The 21529-nt window shown below is 56.3% G+C and overlaps 3 protein-coding genes across 3 annotated transcripts; 1 reads left to right on the forward strand and 2 right to left on the reverse strand.

Moving 5' to 3' along the window:
- Positions 1-5951, reverse strand: BESB_022560 (putative manganese resistance 1 protein; the record flags this gene model as incomplete). The annotated part of the gene is made up of 12 exons (XM_029360958.1): positions 1-86; positions 502-622; positions 1066-1157; positions 1438-1524; positions 2163-2246; positions 2489-2588; positions 3152-3261; positions 3683-3806; positions 4266-4342; positions 4636-4790; positions 5116-5350; positions 5792-5951. 12 exons carry the CDS (start codon positions 5949-5951, stop codon positions 1-3), a joined length of 1431 nt encoding a protein of 476 aa, XP_029215773.1.
- Positions 5952-8743: 2792 nt separating this feature from the next.
- Positions 8744-10249, forward strand: BESB_022570 (uncharacterized protein; the record flags this gene model as incomplete). The annotated part of the gene is made up of 1 exon (XM_029360959.1): positions 8744-10249. One exon carries the CDS (start codon positions 8744-8746, stop codon positions 10247-10249), a length of 1506 nt encoding a protein of 501 aa, XP_029215774.1.
- Positions 10250-18155: 7906 nt separating this feature from the next.
- On the reverse strand, positions 18156-21070 carry BESB_022580 (phosphatidylethanolamine-binding protein; the record flags this gene model as incomplete). Its single annotated transcript, XM_029360960.1, has 4 exons — positions 18156-18364; positions 19321-19403; positions 19769-19920; positions 20879-21070. 4 exons carry the CDS (start codon positions 21068-21070, stop codon positions 18156-18158), a joined length of 636 nt encoding a protein of 211 aa, XP_029215775.1.
- Between the last annotated feature and the right edge of the window lie 459 nt (positions 21071-21529).

The raw sequence follows: 21529 nt of genomic DNA on the forward strand, positions 1-21529 counted from the left end.
TTACCAGAAAACAATCGCAATCATGAGATATGCCGACATAAGCATGACACCCTCTAGCCAGTTGCTCTCTCCGTCTTGGACGATAGCTGCAGCAACACAGGAAACCCTACACGCCACCACACTTTCGTTTCTGCGGTTCTACGAGGGCACACAGATACAACGGAATGGCGGCTACGATATTCACAGAACGCAAATATGTATGGTCTGCAAATAAAGATGCATAAAACGGCCTCGTAACGTATGTAGATTCACCAACCGAAGCAAGGCCAGAGCAACGCACGCGGCAGTACAAGAAAAGCACGGCCCCTCCTGCCCAGTGAATATATACATATATATTTATGCACGTAGTCGTATGTATATATATATATATATATATGCACGTACTCGAGCATGTGAGCTCGGCTCCCGGCAATATTGTGTGTGCGCTGTGCGACTGATACGCGCGATGCATGCGGAGAGCCTGTGACATGTCGTTGGCCGGGCAAGCTTTCGGTGACTCACCCATGGCGACCAGCACCGCCATCAACAGAACCAAGGCACTCAGCGGCTGCACAGCCAGAGTCAACGGTTGGTCGAGCATCCACCCCGCGCAGACAGTGAAGGGGAAGACGAAGAGAGCAATCTGCGAAGGAGGGATGAGACGCGGCAGGCGCCCACAAGAGAAGCCACGAACAGAAGACAGAGCAGAAACATGCCATATCAGAAGGCCTCCAACGGCGCAGCTCGCCACCGTGCCGTCGACGCTCCGAGCGCCGGCGTACGCCTGTCCCATGAGCGCGTCTAGGCCGCAATTAGTATGCCATCTCGGTGTATATACACTCCGCAACTGTAGCAGTATCCTCGTTGGATGTACTGCTCCCGCCTCAAGGCTTTCCGTACTACATAGCTTCTGTGCCAGTGTATGAGCTAGCGGCCCGCGATGTGACGCCTGCGAGAGTGCCTCCGTATTTGTCTCTACGCAATAGTGGAAGGTAATAAAGCGTCCCCCCGCCCCCCCTATCTACATGAATAGAACACGCTGTGTCTGTCACACTATCCTTTGAGATTTGTCTCCAGGCGTCGTACCTGTGCAGAGGAGCCTACAGCAACTCCCATCGCCAGATCGACTTTATTCTTCATCGCCACAGTGACGGCTGTCAGATGCTCCGCCGCATTTCCTGCAGAGCCAACGAATCATACGACAGAGGCTCGGCTGAACCACGATGGGAAACTGGGGCGCACGCGGGCAGCACATTCCGTGATTCGAATGCAACGTGCCGCACGCGTCAATCGCTCATTCTTCAAGCCGTCCAAACGCACGGCCGCGAAGGTTGACGGACACAAACGCACAAACTGCGCATACTGATACGTCCTTACGCACGCCCGTACATGGGTGAGAGCATCGAGCAACCAGACGAGCTTGATCGCCACTGTACAACACCCTTCGTTTCTTCTTACCGACGATTGGGAGCAAGATGACGCCAATGAAGCTTTCGGGAAGGCCGTACTCCGTGACGACGTCATGAATCGAGCCGACGAGGTACTCTGCGCAAACCCGACGCGCAACGCAGGCAGCAGAACGCACTTTCCCGACCCCTTTCACACGCGTGCGTTGCAGATATGCTCAACAGTGGAGCGCTACACCCGACAGGGAACGCAGACACGGCAGTCCACCGTCCTCCGGAACGTGCTCTGCCTGTCCTCCGTGGTGCGACTACGCATGCGTTCGTATTGAGTGTTGACTCAATATCCGGAAAATCGTCATGCAATGTACATCAGCCCAAAGCACCTCGCTACCACGCCTAAAGATTTTGGTGGCGTGAATTCGATTCAATTTCTCCATCGTGTGTTCTGTTCCTGCTTTCAGGTTTAGTTCGACCTCCGTTGATCACAGCCTTCTGTCTCCTGGGGGTTCAGTCGAGTTCGCTCCTGTCTCGCTGGATGATGAAGCGAGTACCCATCGGCTATTGCTTAAACAGACTGAACAGCTTCTGCACACCGGTGGGCTATGAGCGACACGCAAGCTCGTTCTCCTCTGTGGTGGTGGACTTGCGACTGCTGCTTCCAGCTCTAACGGACTACAACACCGCGGAAAAATGGACAACTCTCTGCTAAACGGCACATGAGCACATAAACCGCGTGAGGGACTCCCGCGTGGTTTTCGGCTGGCACGAGGCACTGACCTGAGTGGGCTGAAATGAGGAGGGTGACGACAAATAGAATGATGGTTGCGGCCTCCCAGGACATCGACGGAAGCTCCTGTTCACCTGCGGAACAAGCAGACGGTGAGAAGAAAAATTAGATGTCACCGCGACGGCTCTCGTTGGCAATTCAATCGTCGAGCGAGAGCGAACATATACGCCTGTAAACACATGAGTTTGGCGGAAAAACACGCATTTCCACAAGTGCTTGCGCTGGCGCCCGATTCACGTGAGAAGGCTCGACACAACGCCGACGGTGACGGGACACACTACGACGGGTAGCGAAGTCAAGGGCGCTCTCCACTCACCATCTTCTACATCTCGGAAGAGATTCAAATGTGTGTAAAGCTGGAAGAAGAGGAAAAGGCAGTAAGTCACGCTAATCAGCACCGCGATCGTTCGGCTTATCTGCGGAGAGAAGACAAGAAAGTGGCGCACACAAGTTCCACCAGTAGCTGACAAGCACGCAGCGAAAAGCCTTTCAGGGGGAAAGACGCAGAACCGCATCGCCCCTTCGTGCGCCGCAGAGACACGTCATATCCAATGTAAAAACGACGCTGACATGCATGGGTCCCCCAAGCCTAGAAACCTGAACAAACGTGGAAAACCCGGAGATCCACTCGGCCGAAACGCGCGCAACACCCGCTCCCCGAAGGGGTGCATCCCTACATATGTAAAAGAGCGTACGCAAGTGGCTACCTAGCAAAGCAGTGTGATATGCTGATACGCACGAATACGAGCTAAACAACACAAGTAATTGCAAGCAGACGGCAACCCGCTCGATGCCGCACGTGTAGCGGAGCCCAGGGCATTCGAATACATACAATCTTCTACATGGACATGCACCAGCAGACCAGTGGTGAGGCGCCGCGTGGCTTGAGCTAACTGACATTCAGGCACACGTGCGCATCTGCGCATGCATACATATACATACATATATGCACATCCTCGACTTCAGGCAGTTGGTTTACCTTGATGATGTCATACGTTGGATTCGCGTGGTCGTTCCCAGACGCGGCGACGGTCGGAATGACGATACTCATACAGGACAGAAGCAGCAGCGTGACACTGCAAGTCGCGCCTGAACAGAAGTCACAAGTGACGCCGAGATCACTTCCACAAGAACGACCGAATTGGATACTTGACCGCTTCTCGAGTCCCTGTCGCCCCTCTCTTCCAGGCAGCCATCATCCGCAAAGACGCAACAAAGCAGGCGAGCCCGGACCAACGGGGTTCGCTACGGAAGGCCCCCACCGGCGCCTGCGGCTCTTCAGTGGGCGTCTCGAGTCACCAGACCGCGTTGTTGAGACAATAAAGCCCGAGTTTTCCCAACACTCATACACAAGCGTCCAGTGGCTCATGTCAACGCCTGCGGCTTACTCTGACCCTATGATTCTCCTGTGTTCGGCCGCTGCCTGCTGTACTGCAATCATAAAGAACTTGATTGTCTGTTTCGGGCGTCTCGCCTCGGCCTGCCGGAGTATGGCGTCAGGTCACCTTACCTTTTTCGTTGAATTTCTGCACGTGGTAGCGGATGCCGCCCGCGAAGAAAGACATGCCCAGCACCAGCAGCAAGTTGGAGAGAATGCTGCCCAGCATCGTCCCCTGAACCATGTTCAGAAGGCCCTGCGAAACCAAACACCCCAAACATTTGCATGCATGTGAATGAAAGGCACGGCGACCGGCGGCGCACACGCCTGAGGGTTGTGCACGCCGCCGAAGCAAACAAGGAATGCTTGTTTTAACCGCCACTGAGCGGTCGAGCGAACCGGCGAGAAGACGTACGACAGAGTGAGTATACAACGTAGCTACATACTCCCACCAAAAATATATCTTGGCACAACGCAGTCACGTTCCACGGCTTCTCTGCGGGTGCAAACACCTCTCCACCTCTCTCCCCTCTCGGCCTCACTGCTCCAACAGCAGGACCCTCTGGTGCGTTCCCACAGGCACATCCCAGCTATATGCGTATACTGAACAGGCGTATGCGCAGATAGACAGAAAACCCGAAAGGGGGAGAGTCCGACAGCACAATGAAACTTGGTGCAAGGATCTCCAAGCCCTCCAGGGAGCGTATTTTCTTACCACGCGCAAAGCTTGGACGGACATGATCATCTCGGCAGCGTTTCCAAAAACGGCGTTCAGCAAGCCTCCGACGATTTCTAGAGACCGCACACCAAGCAGTAGCTGTCAAGGCATGAAGCACCGAAATCCTAAGAGCTCTAGCCCTGACCTAGTTGAAAGGCTCTGCCGTTTCTCGCACATCTGAGTCTTTCATATTGCTGGCCTCCACCTACTCTTTTCAAAGAATGCCTCCGTTTGCCGCATGCGAGCGTCCGCAGAAAATGTCGCACGAAGTCGCTAGACCAGACGGGTCTACTGCAGCCTTCTGCACGATTGTGTCTGCCTTTTCCTGTCACGCTTCGCCGGGTTAATGGCCGCCAGCGCGCCTTACCTCCGGTGTGAAGCGCGAGCTCTTCGGTGGCGTTGCCGAGGAGTGCAGCGAGCGGAATCAGGGCCAAGAAGTTGCACGTGAAGACAAAAAGAGGCGATCCACCACAAATCATGCTCCAAAACGCCAGCGGAACGAAAACCAGGAGGATGTTTATCCTGACGAGCGACACAGTCGAGATGAAATCAGAAACAGCTAAGCACGCGAGACACGCGGAAACACGTGGGCAACGTCGCGCGATGCTCGACACGGGCACGGCCATATATATCTATATCTATATCTATATCTATATCTATATCTATATCTATATCTATATCTATATCTATATCTATATCTATATCTATACCTATCTATCTATATATATATATATATGGATGTGGGTACATGTCGGTGCGCATGCAGTACCTGGCAGTCAAGTACACTGATGCACATGCACTAAGGCCTCGCCTTTTGTGTGCAGGCGCCTTTGGCAGTTCGTTTTACCTTCCAGAGAGCATGTGCCACGTTCGCTGGAGATCCTCGTTGACGGTGAAGCGGTAGTAGTTGCTGATGTTGTCCTCGGCTTCCTCGTCAATCACGCCAGAGTCTGCAGTGTCCACGGCTACCATCGCGCCGCTGCCCAAACTCGGAGTTCCCAGCGAACTCGAGCCTTCGGCCAGAAGACCCAAGTGCAGCTGTCGACTCGGGGCCCCCGTTCCAGTCGTCAACGGGCAGATCCCTGGGAACCCGCAGCCGAGCACACACTCCCTACAAGTGTGTAAATAGATGTAGGTATGTGCGTGAATGCAGTTGAAGACACATACGTGGATGACCCCGCTTCGCTACGCGCCGGATTTCCAGCGTCCGCGGCGCGTCGCCCTGTAGGCCGGAACTGGCATCGACACGTGCAAGCACGCGTTCGCTGCAGGCGAGTAAGAAGTGGCACTGGTATGCATCTATCCGCAGCGAGTCTCCTGTGCAGAGCGGCACGCTGTATCGGTCCGGACGCGTGCCTGTGCATGAAGCCTGGCGTGCGTCTCGCCGACAGGGTGTACGGTTTAGGGACCGACTGGTCGCGCGTCTGCATGCGTCCATCGCTAACGGCGTCCACGAGGGCACGCGCGTGGATACGTCAGCGATTCTCAACCCTAAACCCTAAATCCCGCCCCGAAAGACCTACCATCGTCCAGCTGAACGGAAACGGCGCGGCCGCTGCCGCCGCCGGGCGGACGGGCGCCGGGTTTCTGCGGGAGAATGACCGCCGAAACGCGGTGCTGGTGGATGGGCTGAGAGAGCGTCCGCCTCACGTAGGAGGTGGCGCGCACGCGTCCCATCACCATCTTGGCGAGGGGCGGCTGCGAACGGCGCTCTGCCAGTCAGGCCGGAGACGCGCGAGCGCCTTGTGGCCCCGAGCGCGTGCTTCGCAGGGGCGAACCAGCGCGGGTGCGGTTGCCAGGCACAGAGGCGCAGGCAAAGCGGGGTGCCCTCGGCGACGGCGCAACCGCGATACGCTAGACGGGCGCCGCAGGCGCAACGCACAGCCCGCTGAGTGGGATTTCCTGGAGAAGTGCTGCGCAGCTGCGCTGGAGAAGCTCCGGGAAGTCTGCACGGGTGCCGCGGCCAAGAAGCGGAGCGATGCGCAGGCGAGAGCGGGTTGCTCGAGAAAGTGCGCAGAGAGGTGGACCATTGAACAAGACAGTCCCCGGAAGAGGCAGGAGTCTTGCAAGAGGGTCGTCTACGCATATGGAGCCGAGACAACGTGAGAGGGCGAACGGGTGCCTGTGTGCAGGTCCCATGCAGAGGTGCCGCGAGATGCGCTAGGTTTGGCCTGGCGCGCACACACGCACGCGCGGCGTGAGATATCTGGCGGTTCCCGGCGATGATTAGGCTTTTCACCACGCGCAGATGTTCTGTTTGTCTTGTCTCTTGCGCCGCCGAGCGCAGTCACAGTGACCTGTGGCATCCGCGGAGCAACGACATTCTTCAGCAGAGACGTCTCCTCTCTCGCGCGGGACCCACTGCGTCGCGCCTTCCCGAGGGCAACCAGGGTGACACCAGTCTCTCTATGTCGCGGAGGCAGAGAGCGCGGAGCAGAAAGAAGCTGCTGCCGCCGGCTTCCAGCACTCAAGCAAGCACAGCGCGGTGCCCAGAAGACGCGCTCGGCTGCCTGCGGGAGAGAAGTCGAAACTGTTCGTCCTCGAGAGCTTCGGGCAAGCGCCCCGTCGAGAGAATGCGGGGGAGGAAACAGGACGCGGACGCGCAGAGAAGGGGTTGGAGCGCACGGGACGAACGAATGAGGAGATCGGGACAGATTCAGGGGGCACGGTCGAGGAGGGCTTCCAACATCTGAGCCTCTGACTGGGTTTAGGGTTGGACGGGAGTAGTTCGCTTCGCGGCGGCTCCTGGATGAGGGATCTTTCAGCGAAAACCGAAACAGCGAGACGAGATGTTCACCGAAAAGAGAGCTGAATTCCGGGACAGGAAGAGGTAAAGGACGGGCAGCGCGGAGGAGAGGCGCCACGAAGAGGCGCCACGGAGAGGAGCGGAGGGAGAAAAGCCAACGATAGTGATTGTGAGAAGCATGTAAAGAAAATCGGTGAGCCGCGGAGGGGTGATGGCGCAGCAAGACTGAATGACGCAGAGCAGACGTCGAAACGAACTGGCTAATGATGAAGAAAGCTGGAATCCCGTCCGCTTCGGGAAGTAAGGGAGGCGCCGGTGAGTCGTGGCCTCCACTAGAGACAGAAAGGCCGTTTCCCGCGCTGTGTGGTGCTGCAGCAGCAATGCCACGACCGCGCAGGGCAGTTGCGCACTTTCATCCGAGTCACAGCAGAACCGGCTCTTTCTCAATCATTCGACGTTTTTGGTCGCTCTGCTGAAGCAAGTCGCGAGAAATAGAGTCCGCGTCGCACGCCGGGTGTCTCCCGCTCTTGGCGCTTTGCTCTGCGCATGCTGGTCGAGACGGCTGCGAAGCGCCGACTGTCGACATGCGGCGTGGCCTCAGGCACGGAGAAGTGCAAAGGCTCCACCTGAGAGGAACACTCAGAGACTCGGTAGGACTTTGGATTGAAAGACCTGCGAAGGTCGCGCCGGTGCTCGGTAGCCTCCTGAGCTCCACGTTCAGGAGCCTAATATCATGCATTCCTAGCTTTGGGCCCCCTGTTCCGGCAGCTCGCGCGACTCGTCCCGTCTCCTGCGCAGTGAGGCGAATATATACACGGAGGGAGGGGGGGGTGGGCGGGAACTCGCCTCGCCTCAGAGCTTGGCAGACATCGCCACACATTTGAGGTCAGACACAAGGGGCTGTCCCTTTCTTTCAGCCAAACGTGCAGTTGACGCGTATTTTTCCCAACTTTGCCCGTTTCTGTTGTGCGTTTCTCCGCGCGGGTGTGGCGTCGCCGGCTCCTCTCCACTCCTTGCGACTCAAGCTGTCTCCGGCTCAACTTTTCGCTCGCCGGCAGTGTGCTGGGGGGTCCGCCTTAGCTGGGCGAGCCTTTCGTTGCGTTTTTCACGATAGACTGCAGAGCATCTGTGCAAGTTAGAGAGGGAAAGTCTGCTTCACTTGTGGGCGTGGGGCAGCGGGCGCAAGTGCCGCAGTATCTTCTGGCGAGAGTCAGATGTCTGAAAACGGCGGAAGACACTGCCGAGAAACGCCGTCCGGGTGGGCGCTCTGCGGAATTCGGTCGTGCACATCTGAGTGAGAATCTCCAGATGCGGCTGTATATTCACCAATCTTTTAGGGAATGTGTGCCAGTGTCGTGCCTCCGCCTTTGCACCGGTACGTCTACCGTCATCATACCTCTATTTGCGGTGCCCGTGTACCCCCTGCGGCGGCCTGCGGCGGTAAACCCAATGGCCTATGTATAGATGTAATCTATTCTGATGCCTTGCTGGGTAGCGTAGAAGGCGCACAGACGGCGTGGCTTGCAAAAGGCTATCTGGAAGAGCGGACTGTGTCGGTTTGCTGCTCTGCGTGAAGTTGTGATCTGGGTCCTGGCCTCGCCGGCTCTGACACGTTGCAGTTTGAGCCCTTTCCGGCAGCTTCCTGCGCGCTTTTTCCGTCCTTTCGCGGAGTGTGCAGGGGAGCGCCTGCATATGTTGCTTCATCGGGAGGAGCTGGGGAGATCAAAAAATGGGGTCTGCGGGGCGGCGGCGACGGAGGCAGGCGCAGGCGGCAGCAGCTCGAAGGGCATACACAGTGCACACGGAGTTCGCGGATGGGAGGGCAAGCTGCTCGGCGGCCTCGGATGCGGCCCTTTGCTCGCCTCACCGTGGAGATGCGCCAAGTTCCGCCGAGTCGCGAACGCGGGAATCCCATGACGCTTCGCAGACCAAGCCGCAGGGCGTCGAGGCCAAGCCGCCTGCCTACAGTGTGACACGCGAGCAGGTTTTCCAGCTCAGCCGGGAGCCCCATGAGGCCTTGGCTTTCTGCTCGCCCGGCAACTGGATGCTCTCCTGCACGTCTTCCTTGGCGCTGCCTTCGGCCGCCGGCGAGCCCCTTCCGGGGGGCGACGAACGGCGGGCGCCGCCCGCGGGGGGCGGCGGCGGAGAGGGCGGAGAAACTTCCCTTCCCTGTTGTCTCGAGTTTGCGGAGGTCATGCCCACGCACGGAGCAAGCGACTCCGTGGTGCCGGAGGCGCAGAGGGCAACTCCAGCGGCCAGTGCGGTGGAGACGCTGCGCAGAGTCGAGCCCGCTCGCGCCGCCTGCAGCCATGAAACAGAGGCGCCGGACGAGGCGGGGGATGGCCTAGGGGACGGCACCGAACCTCACGGGTACGCCACCCAGGGTTCGCTAGAGCTGCAGGGGCAAAACGGGAAGACAGGCGGAGTCGAGGAAGAAGCACACAGACGGCAGACGCAAAGTGAAACTGAGAGGGTGCCTCGAGGTAGCGAAAGATGCCAGCCACTGCCCCGGTCGTTCAGGAAGAAGGCCAGCCAGAGCGAAAGATCGCAAAGCGGGAAAGCGGGAGAGGTCGCGTGGCGACCTGTACGAAGTCAGCGACCGCCACACGCCGGGATGCCTGCGTCAGAGCTCGAGCAATCGACGATCTGTTCTGCCGCTCGCAACGGGCTGTCTGCTGCGGCTTCGTTGTCTTTGCCCAGAGAGACTGAAGCAGCGGCGTGTCACACGACAGATACGAGAGGCCTATCTTGCTGCAGGGCTTCCGCGGATGGCCATGCTGCAGAGGGAATGTCTGCTGACTCAGCCCGGCACGCGCGCGACCGCCAGCTGCCCGCCCTCTCGTCGTCGATTTCCTCCACCGGGCCTAGGGATCTGTCCAACTGCTCTCAACGTCGCGGCGCGGTTGCTCCCGACGCTGCAGCGCCGGCGGACGAGCCCGTCCAGGGGCCACGCACGAGCCGAGAGGCTTCAGACGGCGGTGCGGAAAACATCGGCTCTCGCGGGTGCGGCATGTCGGCTTGCAGAGGGGGAGTTCGTGCGCGTGAGCGAGCGAGGGACCTCGGAGACCTTGTGGCAGCCTCGCCTGGATCTCCACATCGTCGTATTCCAAGTAAGAAATGTCGAAATCACGTGCTTATCCCAGCGATCGGCGTAGAGCCGGGTCGCGCGTCGTCCGAGAAGTTGCCGAGCGCACAGGCGCTCAACAAGCAGGCCCGGTGCAGTGCTTCCGTATAGACTACGCTGCTCACTTTACGTTGTCTCGGCTGTTGCTTGTCGCGTTTCCCACGTCCCTCGCCCCTTTCTTCTCAGAGCAGATCTCGTTCCACTGGCGACCAGTAGGCGCGCAGAGTGAGGAGGTAGCCCCGAGCCTGAAAGACGATACGAAGCCAAGGACGCACACGACAGGAGACGCGCACGCGTTCTCGGTAGCTGTCTCACCGCAGCCGACAGACGAAGTCGCGCTGTCCGGCAGCGCGAAAAGCAAAACAAACCTAAAAGCCGAAATTCCACTCCTTCCGGAGGACGCAAGTCTTTGCCACCTCTCTGCTGGGCAGGCGGGGCGCAGTGAGACGGGGGGCACCGACGGTGAACGAGCAATAAGCCTTAACCGGAAACAGCCTGCGCTTAGGGAGGAGCCTCTGAGGGTTCACGACGGTCGGGTCGGAAGTCTGCTTGTCCGGCTTCAGGCTTACATTCGATCCATGGAAGAGATGAGACCTCATTTTTGGGTGGTGTCTCGCCGACGCGCAAGCGAGAAGAAGTACTGTCTTCTTTTTTTCGCCGCCATGCTGCCTTCGCTGATTGTCGCGTCCATCCCAATCTCGGCCGCTTGCTGCCTTATCGCCGCTGCATCCATTCCGGTGCGACCACGGAGGGCACCTGTGCGGATATATACATATATATACATACATGTTGGCTTAAGTTCCCACAGCCACTTCCTCAGTGCATGCGGGAGTCTCTGTGCGTGTCTGCGCAAGGATGGTAAAGTAGCGGTGCGTGGTTTGGAGGTCGTGCGACTGGGGACTGCCTGCAGCGCACAGGACGGCGAAAGGGTATCTGCATGTAAACAAAGGCACTCCGCACACATGGTTGCATGACTACGCGTACGGACAGCGTTGTAGTACTCGTACGGCCCCTCACGTACCGGCGTCGTGCCCCACCATTCCATTTGCATGCAGGTATATGTATACATATGTATGTATATACATATATATATATATATATATATATATATATATATATATATATATATATATATATATATATATATATATATATATATATGCTCGTGAGCCGGCCCCTTCAAGCGCCGAGCATGTCGGGGGCTGTGTGTTGCGGGCTTCAGGCTGTTTCGTCTTCCGCGCGTCTATTTCCGGCCTCCTTTGCGTTTGTGTCTGTTGTCGTGCGGCGAATATACGCAGCTGTGTGCGACGCTGTCCGTGGCGATCGTGGTGGTGCCCCTTCTCAAGCTAGAGCAAAGGATGCAGCAGGTGCGAGTTCTACGAAGCGCTGAATGCACTGCGAATGTCAATGACTGGCGTCTGCGTGTCGCCTGAATGAGACGCGCCAAAGAATGGCATGCGACGGCGCACTCCGCATGCTTGCGCCTATCTATGCGTAACACATGATGCGTGCGCGAGCAGTGGGTAGATAGAAGTGGACGAGTAAGTCGTCGCACGAGTGAAGATAGCCACGGATGGAAAGGGAGATGAGCCTTGGCAGACGGAGTCTATGCAATCAGTCGGGGCTTGGCCTGTTCTCTGCTACAGCTCGGATCCAGTTTGCGTGCGGCAGAGCATGGGGTGCGGGCCTTTCCGGTGTGGCGCAGACGACCACCCCCGGCGAGGCATCACGGAGACGGACGCGAGCCGGTGCGAAAGTCGCACCATGAGTGGCGACGCAGTTCAAAGCCAGGGGTGCTGCCTTGTATCTAGCTTCAGTCACCTCCGTGTTTGCTGCCAGAGTGTGCATCGTTTTGAGACGAACCTGTGCTTGCCTCGAGTCAGATCCCCCTCTTCTGTTGTTTGCACGCGCGCATAGACGTACATATGGAAGAAGCCATAAGATTCCACATGTGACGAGGCCTAAACGGAAAATGATCTCAGAAATGCCGAGACATGCCTATTCGGCCGTCGCTTACATGGCTGACTCTCTGCGTCTGTATGTGTCACACTTCCTTGGGTCTCCATTTTTGATTTTCTTGATCGTTTTTTATATCTGGAGGCTGGCAGATCCAGTTTTCAACTTGTTGTGGCTTGCAAAATATAAGTCTTTGTCAACTAAATCACACACCTCTTTTAATACTAATTCATGTTTCGTGTTTGTTGGGGGAAACGGCTTGTCCCTGTCTCCGACACACAACTCGTCGTGCGGTGTGTTATGTGCAGACTGAAGGCGGCGACCGGCGCGCAGCGGCAGAGAGCCCCGCACGGACGGATGACGCATTTCTTTTGTATTTTCTTCTTTCGCTGGTTCTGGTTCCTGTGCTTCTGCTGCCAGCGGCTGTATGTCTCTGGCTCTCTGCCTCGCTGCTCGTGCTCGCTAGTCCTTTCGTAGGCATCATTCTTCCTCTCCTTTTTCTCCTTGCTATAGGATGTCTTGTAAGCCAATCCGCAGATGCGACGGGTTTTTAGGATGTGTAGACGTAAATACAGAACTCCTCCGCCCTGTGTGTATATATGTATACATTTGTCTCTACGTCCACATTCCGTAGACGGCACCCGCAGGCCGTACACGGGTGTCTAGCTGTTCTGTGCATGTCCTGCCTGTTGCACCTTGTCGCTCTTTGAAGTGGACGTCTGTTTTTACGACTGTCTGGTACACCGTTTGTGCTCCTGCCTTCGTTTGCGCAGCTTCTGCTGAACTCGATCACGGCCATTGTTTTATTCATTCTGTTCTCCTCCGTAGGTCGCATCTCTTTAGAGCACAAGGAACAAACCGAAGACAATACTGCTTGTTCTGTACCGCCTTTTGCATTTGAAATATTTACCGTGTTGAGGTGATGTTGACGCCCCGTTCGTGACAAAAATACGTTTTTGCCTGTTCTTCACAGCTGGTATTACCCTTGTGTCTTCTCCGGCTCTCTGGCCCCTGGGTTCCATGGCGCTGTCGTTCCCGCTGTGGCTCTGGAATGTGGTCCGTTCCTGCCATGCCGGCATGCAGGGGACTGCTTTGATTCCAGTTATTCAGCTCCCTTCTATTTTGTTTATTCTGCGCGATCTGCTGTTCGCTTCCATACGCTATTTTCCTGCGCCACCGTCCGCCTTTTCGCATTACTCTTCTCGTTTGCTTTGTTTCGCCTGCGTGCCGCGCAATGGTGCAGTTTTGGGGGCCATTCTTGATTCGCCCAGGGGGCCCGGCCGCAGAGTTTCACTCATAATATCCATCCGGATGTCGTTCTCTCAGGTACCTCGCCGGTTCGCTGAATGGCTAAGAAGGCGATGTATCATGGTTGCATCGCACTCGTCGGAGGGACCCGATTCGTCCCTGCCTCAAGCGTGAAGTGCGCCGGGAGAGAACTCCCGAGTAATTCCTGCCGCCAGTTGCAATCTTCCCCTCCACGAGCGTCCTGCTCGGTCTGTCCAGTCTGAACGTCACCGGCCCCAGGGTTATTACGCCATGTGGAATGTGTGCATGTACATGTGTCGTGGGCAAAAAAAGTGTCACGGAGGATGTGCATATATATATATATATATATGTATCCGGATATGTGCATGTCGGAGCACCTCATTAGGTGCGCGGGCCGGATTTGTAGCGAGGCTGGAGCATATTCACGAGGCTGGAGCGTACGCGTCTCTCGTGTTCAAAACTAAGGGGGTGTCCTCCGTGTTTTGGTTCATGCGCGAAGATAACGTGTGTGAGGAAATTTACATAACAAGGGAGGTCCACACAAGCTTGCTGGCGCTACACCTGTCAGTTAAGCAGAAGCATTGCATCCATTCCAACTTATTTCGCGGATGCACCAGCGAGAGCAATCCCCATCGTAGGCAAGTGCCTCTCAGTTTATGGTAGGGCAAAACGTAAAGCGTCTGCTTTTACGGCACTAGTGCATGAACAGATGTATGGGCTTGCTGAACTGCATACACCCTTTATAAAGCAGAAAAATACATATATGTTTTGCTTTTTTCAGAATTGCCAATACAAACCACATACGCATGAATACATGGACCTTTCTAAAGATGCTGCAGAGCATGCTCGAAGACTGGTGTGATGGGTGTCTCGGTGTTCTGCGCCAAACGGGGCGCTCCTGTCCCGCTGACTCGCTTTCAGAAGAACCCTGCTAGGGCCCATGGCAGATCTCGGCCCGTGCTGCGGTCTCCCCTGCCGTGTGCAGCCCCGGTATATCGGTATAAAACGTTTAACTCTGGCATAGGCGCTCCATGCACAGAAGAGGAGCGCTCGACTGGAGCTGCAAGCATATCCAGATACCTGATTCGAGCTATTAGGAGAAATACTTGCAGCCAACACACTCGCGGCATCTGCAAAGGACAAATGCTCCTTTAGGTCGCGGATGCGACTAACCCCCAAAAAACACATCGACACGAACTTGGAAACAAAAAAAAGTGAGTGCACGAAAACACTTGTACGTCCGCCTGGGAGCGATATCACTCAGAAATGCGCATGTACAGGCATAGCAGCTGTGGGCAGCATTTGAAGGTAGGAAATAAAACATACCGGCAGATGAGTAGGCATTTCTACCGTCTGATAGATTCAGCAACGGCGCCCGTTGTGATCCTTGTACAGAGTTGCGAATGCTGCGTGTCGTGGGGCGTGCACGTGTGCAAACTGCGCCAGAGTGCGAGAAACGCTGCAAGACTCTTGGTACAACCCAAAATCACGGCTGGCGCCGTCCGGAGTGGTTCATCATTTTCGCGCTTGATCCCGGTGAGGTGCTCGGACCCTCCGATGCTGCCCGTCTGCGCGGCCGTGTGGAAACTGGATTGGTCCTTCTACTCCATGTTTTCCGCCGCTCGCGACACATACGGTTGCTCAAGCCTTTCCGGTTCCTCGTGGCATATACGGCAAATCCGGGTCCGCCGAGGAAACGCTCATCAGACCGCTCCTCGTGCTCTTCCACCAAGTCATTTATCCAAACGTTCAAAGCGCGCCGTAGCCCATCCAGGCTTCTCCTTCTCCTCGCGAACATGCGGGCTCCTTTCACTAGCTCAACTGGGTCCGTGTCCGTGTCGTCATACTCGTAAACAGCTGAGTCTCGCGACCCGAGAAGCGAGTTCAGCTCCGCGTTAAGATCCGCATTCGCCTCTTGGTTCCCAAGGAGCACCAGTGTCCACGCATAAATTCCTCCATTTTTTTGATCTCTTGTACGTGCTCAAGAGAAAGATACCTGAAAAGAGACAGGGATTCCCTCGTCATAGAGAGCGTTTTGGTCATTTGAATAGCCTGGTCGAGCTGCCTGATCGCGACAGGAAGGAAGGCTCTTGTAAATGTAGGCCCGGATGTGAAAGACAGCGTTTAGGGTTTACGGCGGAGAACATCGCGCATCTCTGGTGTGAGCCCCCATTGGTGCTCCACATATGACAACACCTCCGCTACGTAGGCCGCCTCCGAAGCATGGTCGCCGATGTTGTGGACAGCCACGTGGCTTTCCTCGCTAACGCCCTGAAGAAACGCGAAGGACCCTGCGTCGAGGTTCTCTTCACAGGCTCGGTCGGCGCTGGCGCCAGCAGCTAAGAGGGTCCGGAGAAGCCTGACCCCTGCAGATTTTGGCTCGTTTTCGGCCATCCTCAAACTCTCTTCCGCGGCCTCCGGGAGTCCGTAAGCGTCTCCGGATCCGGGTGGTGCAGCTGTCGTCTGATCCGCAGCAGCGCCGGAGACGTTCGCACGGGTCTATCCGGTGGCGTGCCTGCCGAAGGTTCTCAGCCGCTCGGACCCATCTGCGCCTGCATCGAAGGCAGGGGAATCTTCCAAAAACGGTCGCAAGCGTCTGGGATCTCAGGCTCATAAGGGCAATCGTGCCGACAAGCGCCACCCCGACGGCGACTGCTGCAGCGCGTGAGAGACGTCGCGTTTGAGGCATCTCTTCTTGGCCCGGCAGGAGAGACTTAGAACCCAGGATAGAATCAGCTCCGAATTGTGTCTAGAGGTCTTCGAACCGTGCCTCGAGTTTTTTGGGCTGTGCCTCAGGTTCTTTGAGCTGATCCACAGGCTCCAGGTCCTCGTCATCATCCGGTTCGTCATCGTTCACAAGAAGACCTCCGATAATCACCATCAATGCAGCTGAGTGTCACAGCGGAAGCTTTTAGTGCTTTAGAATTCCCTTTGGCACGCACTGCCGCTGCCTTGCCCATAGGACGGCTAGTGGACGAGCAGCTCGGGGCCTTGCCTAACCGGTGTGTGGACTGAGACACGAGCGACATCGAAACCGGAAAGGTGTTCGAAACTTGCCCGTCGTCGACTGGCGGCCCGGTTGCGGCGGAAGCCAGGCCACATGAATCGCCTGCCGCCACATGCTTACCCGGCGCGATACCAGAGGCATCGACAAACACACGGGCGCTACAAACAAGGCAGACCAAAGCTGCGGCAGCGAGTGAAACAAGACAATACACTCTCCTGGGATGGGAGTACAGGCTTGTCGGAATCGCACGTATCTGACGGGTTTCTGGCCGCGACAGAGCCGCTTGCCGTGCCATGGGGAGGCGGGATGTTTGTGCGATCCATCCCGATGGTACAATTTCAGCACATGTAGACATGCTCTATCTGGACTTCAAGTTCAAAGAGTTTGACAAACAAGTAACTGAGCACGGAAGCGCCATGCACCCTGGGGACAGTGGCTCCGTGTGCACGAAGGCCCAAGAAGCCAGTTTTGTAGAAACGAAGAGCGGGACCAGACCACGAGGAGGTAAGCGCGTCGCGCCAAACGGACGATGTGCACAAGTGCGTCCCTGGTGAGATGCTCGAAAAAGCGTATACTTTACGAGTATAGGCGATGCAGGCCAGAAAATCGAAACGATAGTCACTCACCAAGCAGTGCTCGTAACAAGAAATGGCATGAACTAGTTTCTTAGTCGATGTCTCTGTGGGGCTCGACCCAACGGCAGTGTCTGAAACAGAAGCGCCTCCTGGTCTAGGTTGGGGAAGCGTCTGCTGGGCGACCAGTCACCGCATGCTAGTGTCGAAGCAGATGTGTAGCAGCCTTGCGTTAGACGGGCGGCAGCTACAGTGATTCCTGAGTCTGCGGAAGAACTGCTCAAGCAGCGTCAGCTCCGCAGCCCCATCCACCACCACCCCTTCCCAGAGTGACGAAGGTGTCGTCACCTGTTTTCTCCTAGGGTCATCACAACTACCGGTGCCCCGCTACATGTGTAGTGGCATGCGGTCCTGTAGGATCATGTGTCTTCTGTACCCTTTTCTCTGCCACACACTGCGCCTGATATCAGTAGTGGAGTATCGAGCTTCGATTCCCTGTCAAGGTGCACTGAATCGCTTTCGCTGCCGCCGCCCCGAAAGATTTGTCTCCGCATCCTGAAATAACGCTTTAGGCATTTCTCTGCTGACTTTGGAGATGCATATCCCGAGACAGCGACGGGTACCGTACGCTCATATACGCATACGCACACACAGAAACTAGGCAATTCACAGAAAATGAGTTTCCCTCCTCCTCTCCATCCTTCTATGGATGCTCTTCCCTTTATCGCGGCCTGTCTCGAAAGAACAACAGTTATTAATCGTGCGACCGCTAGCCTCGTCCTCCCCCCCTCTCCCCCCCCCAGCCTTTGGCTCTTGGACGTACACTCACTGCGTCCTGCGTAACGCTTTAGCTCCAGCAGGTCGCTGCACTGCTCTCTACTTCGCCCATGAGGAATTTACAGGGGTATTATGGCCCTGCCATCTTTGAATACCAGAAATTTGTGCTTGTGTTTCCGGGCACATAGTCCGGCACGACAGGTCAGTCAATTCCAAGCAATTCCATAAACCCTCACCGACGTGATCGTATTGCCAGCTGGGTGTAGCTCTACAAGTACCGCTTCTGCCCACCTCGCAGGGCGGCTGTCGGTGTCCCATGGGGCCTGACAGCCTCTACAAGATCATCTGCAGGCGATATTCAAATATGCACACCCACCCCATCTACAAGCCTCCATCAAGCCTGCACCGTGACCGTCTGGCCGCCAGGGGGGACATTCTACTTGAGCTCCGCGGTGAACCACTCGACGCCGACAAGCTCCAGCCCATTTTCAGTCGCGGCTGCATGCGCATGTTTCAGGCCTCCCCACTGCCTTCGATGGGAAGTCGACGGAATTCCAGTTAGCATCGCCTTCGAGCCAACGTAGACGAGTGCTACGTAGCGATGCGGGCCGCTCCCTTTCGGCGGACTAGGCGGGGCATACTCAACTGCACGCACACACAATTTGAACAGATGTACAAGGACACGACATTTGAACATCCTGTTCTGGATGCGGGAAGTTACTGTAACACAATCAAAACGTGTACGTAGGGGGCGAAGGGGATAGCCCAGAGGCTCATGAGCGCGACCAAGAGACACACAGGGGATAACGGCCCTCTCCAGGGCAGGGACCCGTGCGCCCTGGAGGCAGGCGGTTCCCTGCCAGGGACAATGACAGCCTAGTGAAAACAGGGCGTCGTCTTCTGGTGATGCAGTGTTGACAGCCGAGAGCTCCGAAGGCCATCTCCCGCGCATCACTAGCGAGGAACCGACAAACCATACACGGTCTGAGTTTCACGCGCTAACGTCCGCGCCAAGCACTGAACGCCTTTGAACCACGTGGCTGCCCTTGAACTGCGTTTGCCTCCTTGCCAAGAAAATATATCCATACTAAGAAAAACCCATCGGACTCGTCTACGGTTCGATCGCTAATCCTAGTTCAACTGCTACGTCTGTGCGCGTGTGTCTATGGCTCCTTCCGCCGAATAAACTTAACGGCACCGGTAGAATTCGTGTTATTATGAGGACACCTGTCCCCTAATATTGACTTGGTTGAAAGATAAGTATATGCGCACGTCTAAATTTCCGTCTGTCGAAAACAATGACCGGGCGGATCGCGAAGACCCACGTGTGCGCCGCGTGGTACAGTGTCAAGTCGCCTCCATTCAGACAGAAATTCGAAAGATCAAAGCAAACACAAAACGCCGTACAAGCTACGTAACCCCGTCCCTGTTCAGCCTACTTCTAGCGCAAAATATGAAAACTGCGACGAATGCAGGGAACATCGCAGAGCTGAACCTCGAGCAGTCATCAACAACGATGTGGCTGTGTAGGCCCCGCCCCAACGACAGCGAGCCTGCAAGTTCTGCAGGCATGCCACTCCAGTTTAAGCGAGAGAACTTACGGTAAGTCTTGGACCCCGAGTCGATCTGCAACATCTCTGTCGATGCCACCCAGTGCGCCCATTCGCCTGCGACTGGATTGCCGCTGAAACGGACGCAGAAGACGCACTCCATTCTTCGTTGGACGCATGAGAATGTATATGGTGCCTCTCCACGGTGCACACTGCTCTTTGCTAACGAGTTCTCCTGCTTTCGAATACACTTGATCACGCGAGCTAAGAGTGTGTTTACGCAGTTCGTGTGTCGTTCCTGTTGTCGCCACTTGGGCCTCCGCTGCCGCCATCCCTGTTGCTCCTTTTCGTGGGAGACTCGCTGTTTTCGCCCTGTTACCAGGACCGCGCGCCCACGCAATCAACGTCGCACCTGCACCCGGCAGATATCCCCCTATCGCAGTTGGACCGCACCAGCCAAAAAGAGCGATCCCCGGCCGAACTCTACAAAAGGACTTACCGACTCGGTGCATCAGGGTCGGTCAAGAATACGAAAGCATGCTGCCCGGGAGCAGGTCCCTGAGAAAGCCGAATGGAAGGGCAGTGCTCCGCTTCGCGGAGGGGCACGGCGGAACCTTTGGTCGGTGTCCGGGAACCGAACTGGATCGAGACCTGAATTAGCAAATCCGGGGCAGACATGCTGAATATAGGAAAATGGAACAGCTCACGAGTACCCGAAAAAAGGCCTTCGGGCGCGCCGAGATATATCTGCCTCTGGACAGGTAAGCGCCCTTCCTCCTTTGTCATACGCGGTAGCCCTTCGTAAAACCGCACAAGCTGATATGCGTATCCACATGCGCGCGCACAACCAGAGCTACACGATCCGTGTAGGGACCCGTGCGCGAAGGCGAAAATGTAGAGTAGCTCTTGTGTCTGTGAATCATCCGCAGTGAAGAATCGTGTAACGCCGATCGATTCGGCAAAGGCGACAGAGTGCCCAGAACAGTCAATATAGTTTGTACATCGGTGGCACACATGCCGCACGCAGAGAGGCGTACCCATCCTTGCTACACGCCCTTCTGCCGTGAAAAACGGCGCTCGACGGTTCACTACTTCTCCCCTTCTGGCGCGGTTGACACGCACACACTGCTCCTCCTACGAGAAAAGGTCCCGCGTCCACACGTATCCACGTCCGACGGCCCTTTTATACACTGAAGAATGTGTAGAGCGCCTTAACAGGTGTTGTCTAGGTTTTTGCGTGCTCTGGCGCTCAGATACCAACGTCGGCTCGCAATGAAATAAAGCAGAGGACTTAGAACAAATCGGCGCCTAGGGGCGCACACGAAATGGGAACACGGCCACTACGGGGGACCTCGTGCCGACGGAAAAAAAGCTGTGAAGAGAAGAGGGACGGCCAAGAAGAAGGGAGAAAGTTACAGGAGGCTGCAAAACGCAGGAAGGTGAAAACAGCTGCAGAGATTCTGTGCGCCGGACGGATTCGCCGCACTGCAGCACTGCACAGATTGAGGAAAGAAAGACCGAGCGACGAAGACGAAGGAGTTCGCGCAGAACGGAGAAGACCTGGTCATTCTCCTTCCCAGGAAGCCCTGTTTTTGTCTCTCCACGTTACCTGAATACGAAGAGCCTCGCAGGCCTCGGCGGGAAGGACGTCGGGGATGATCCCGGCGCGCTTCAGATCCTCGCACTCCATGGCGTCAGCTGGTTGAACAAGAAGAAAACCGTAGATGAAGAAAGGCGCACTCATCAACACAAACCCGAGAAGCAATTTGGCGCAACCACCATCTCTACGAAGGCGCTCCATGTTGAAGCGGTCTTCCCTGCGCCAGGGTTTTTCCGCGGGTTAATAAGACCGCGCTTTTCCGGCAGGCAGAGCACCAAGCAAAATTCATCTCACCACGCAAAGAGCAAGTCCCGCTTCGACAACAAACGAGGGAAATGCGATGACATGCGTGTCAGGGGTTGACCGCTGCTGTGTCCTCAAGCACGACAGACAGCCGCACACGTGCCCTCTACGCGCTTCTCCGCAAAGTCGGTCCGACGGACATGCTGGAACTAGCAGCGAAAGCGAAGATGGACGTCCGTCCGACAGAGAATACTTAGGCGTTCTACTCCTTGGGACGGCTTGTTTTGCAAAAGGCGGAAGCTACCCGATGCCGTAGGCACACAACAATGGCGCGCGTGGCATCGTCTCCAGCGGGAAAAAACCGAGGCAGAGGATGACCGCAATCGCGGGAACAGGGATGGGGGCCGCGGAAGGAGC

The sequence above is a fragment of the Besnoitia besnoiti genome, chromosome XII (assembly GCF_002563875.1).
Source record: "Besnoitia besnoiti strain Bb-Ger1 chromosome XII, whole genome shotgun sequence".
Taxonomy (NCBI): Eukaryota; Apicomplexa; class Conoidasida; order Eucoccidiorida; family Sarcocystidae; genus Besnoitia; species Besnoitia besnoiti.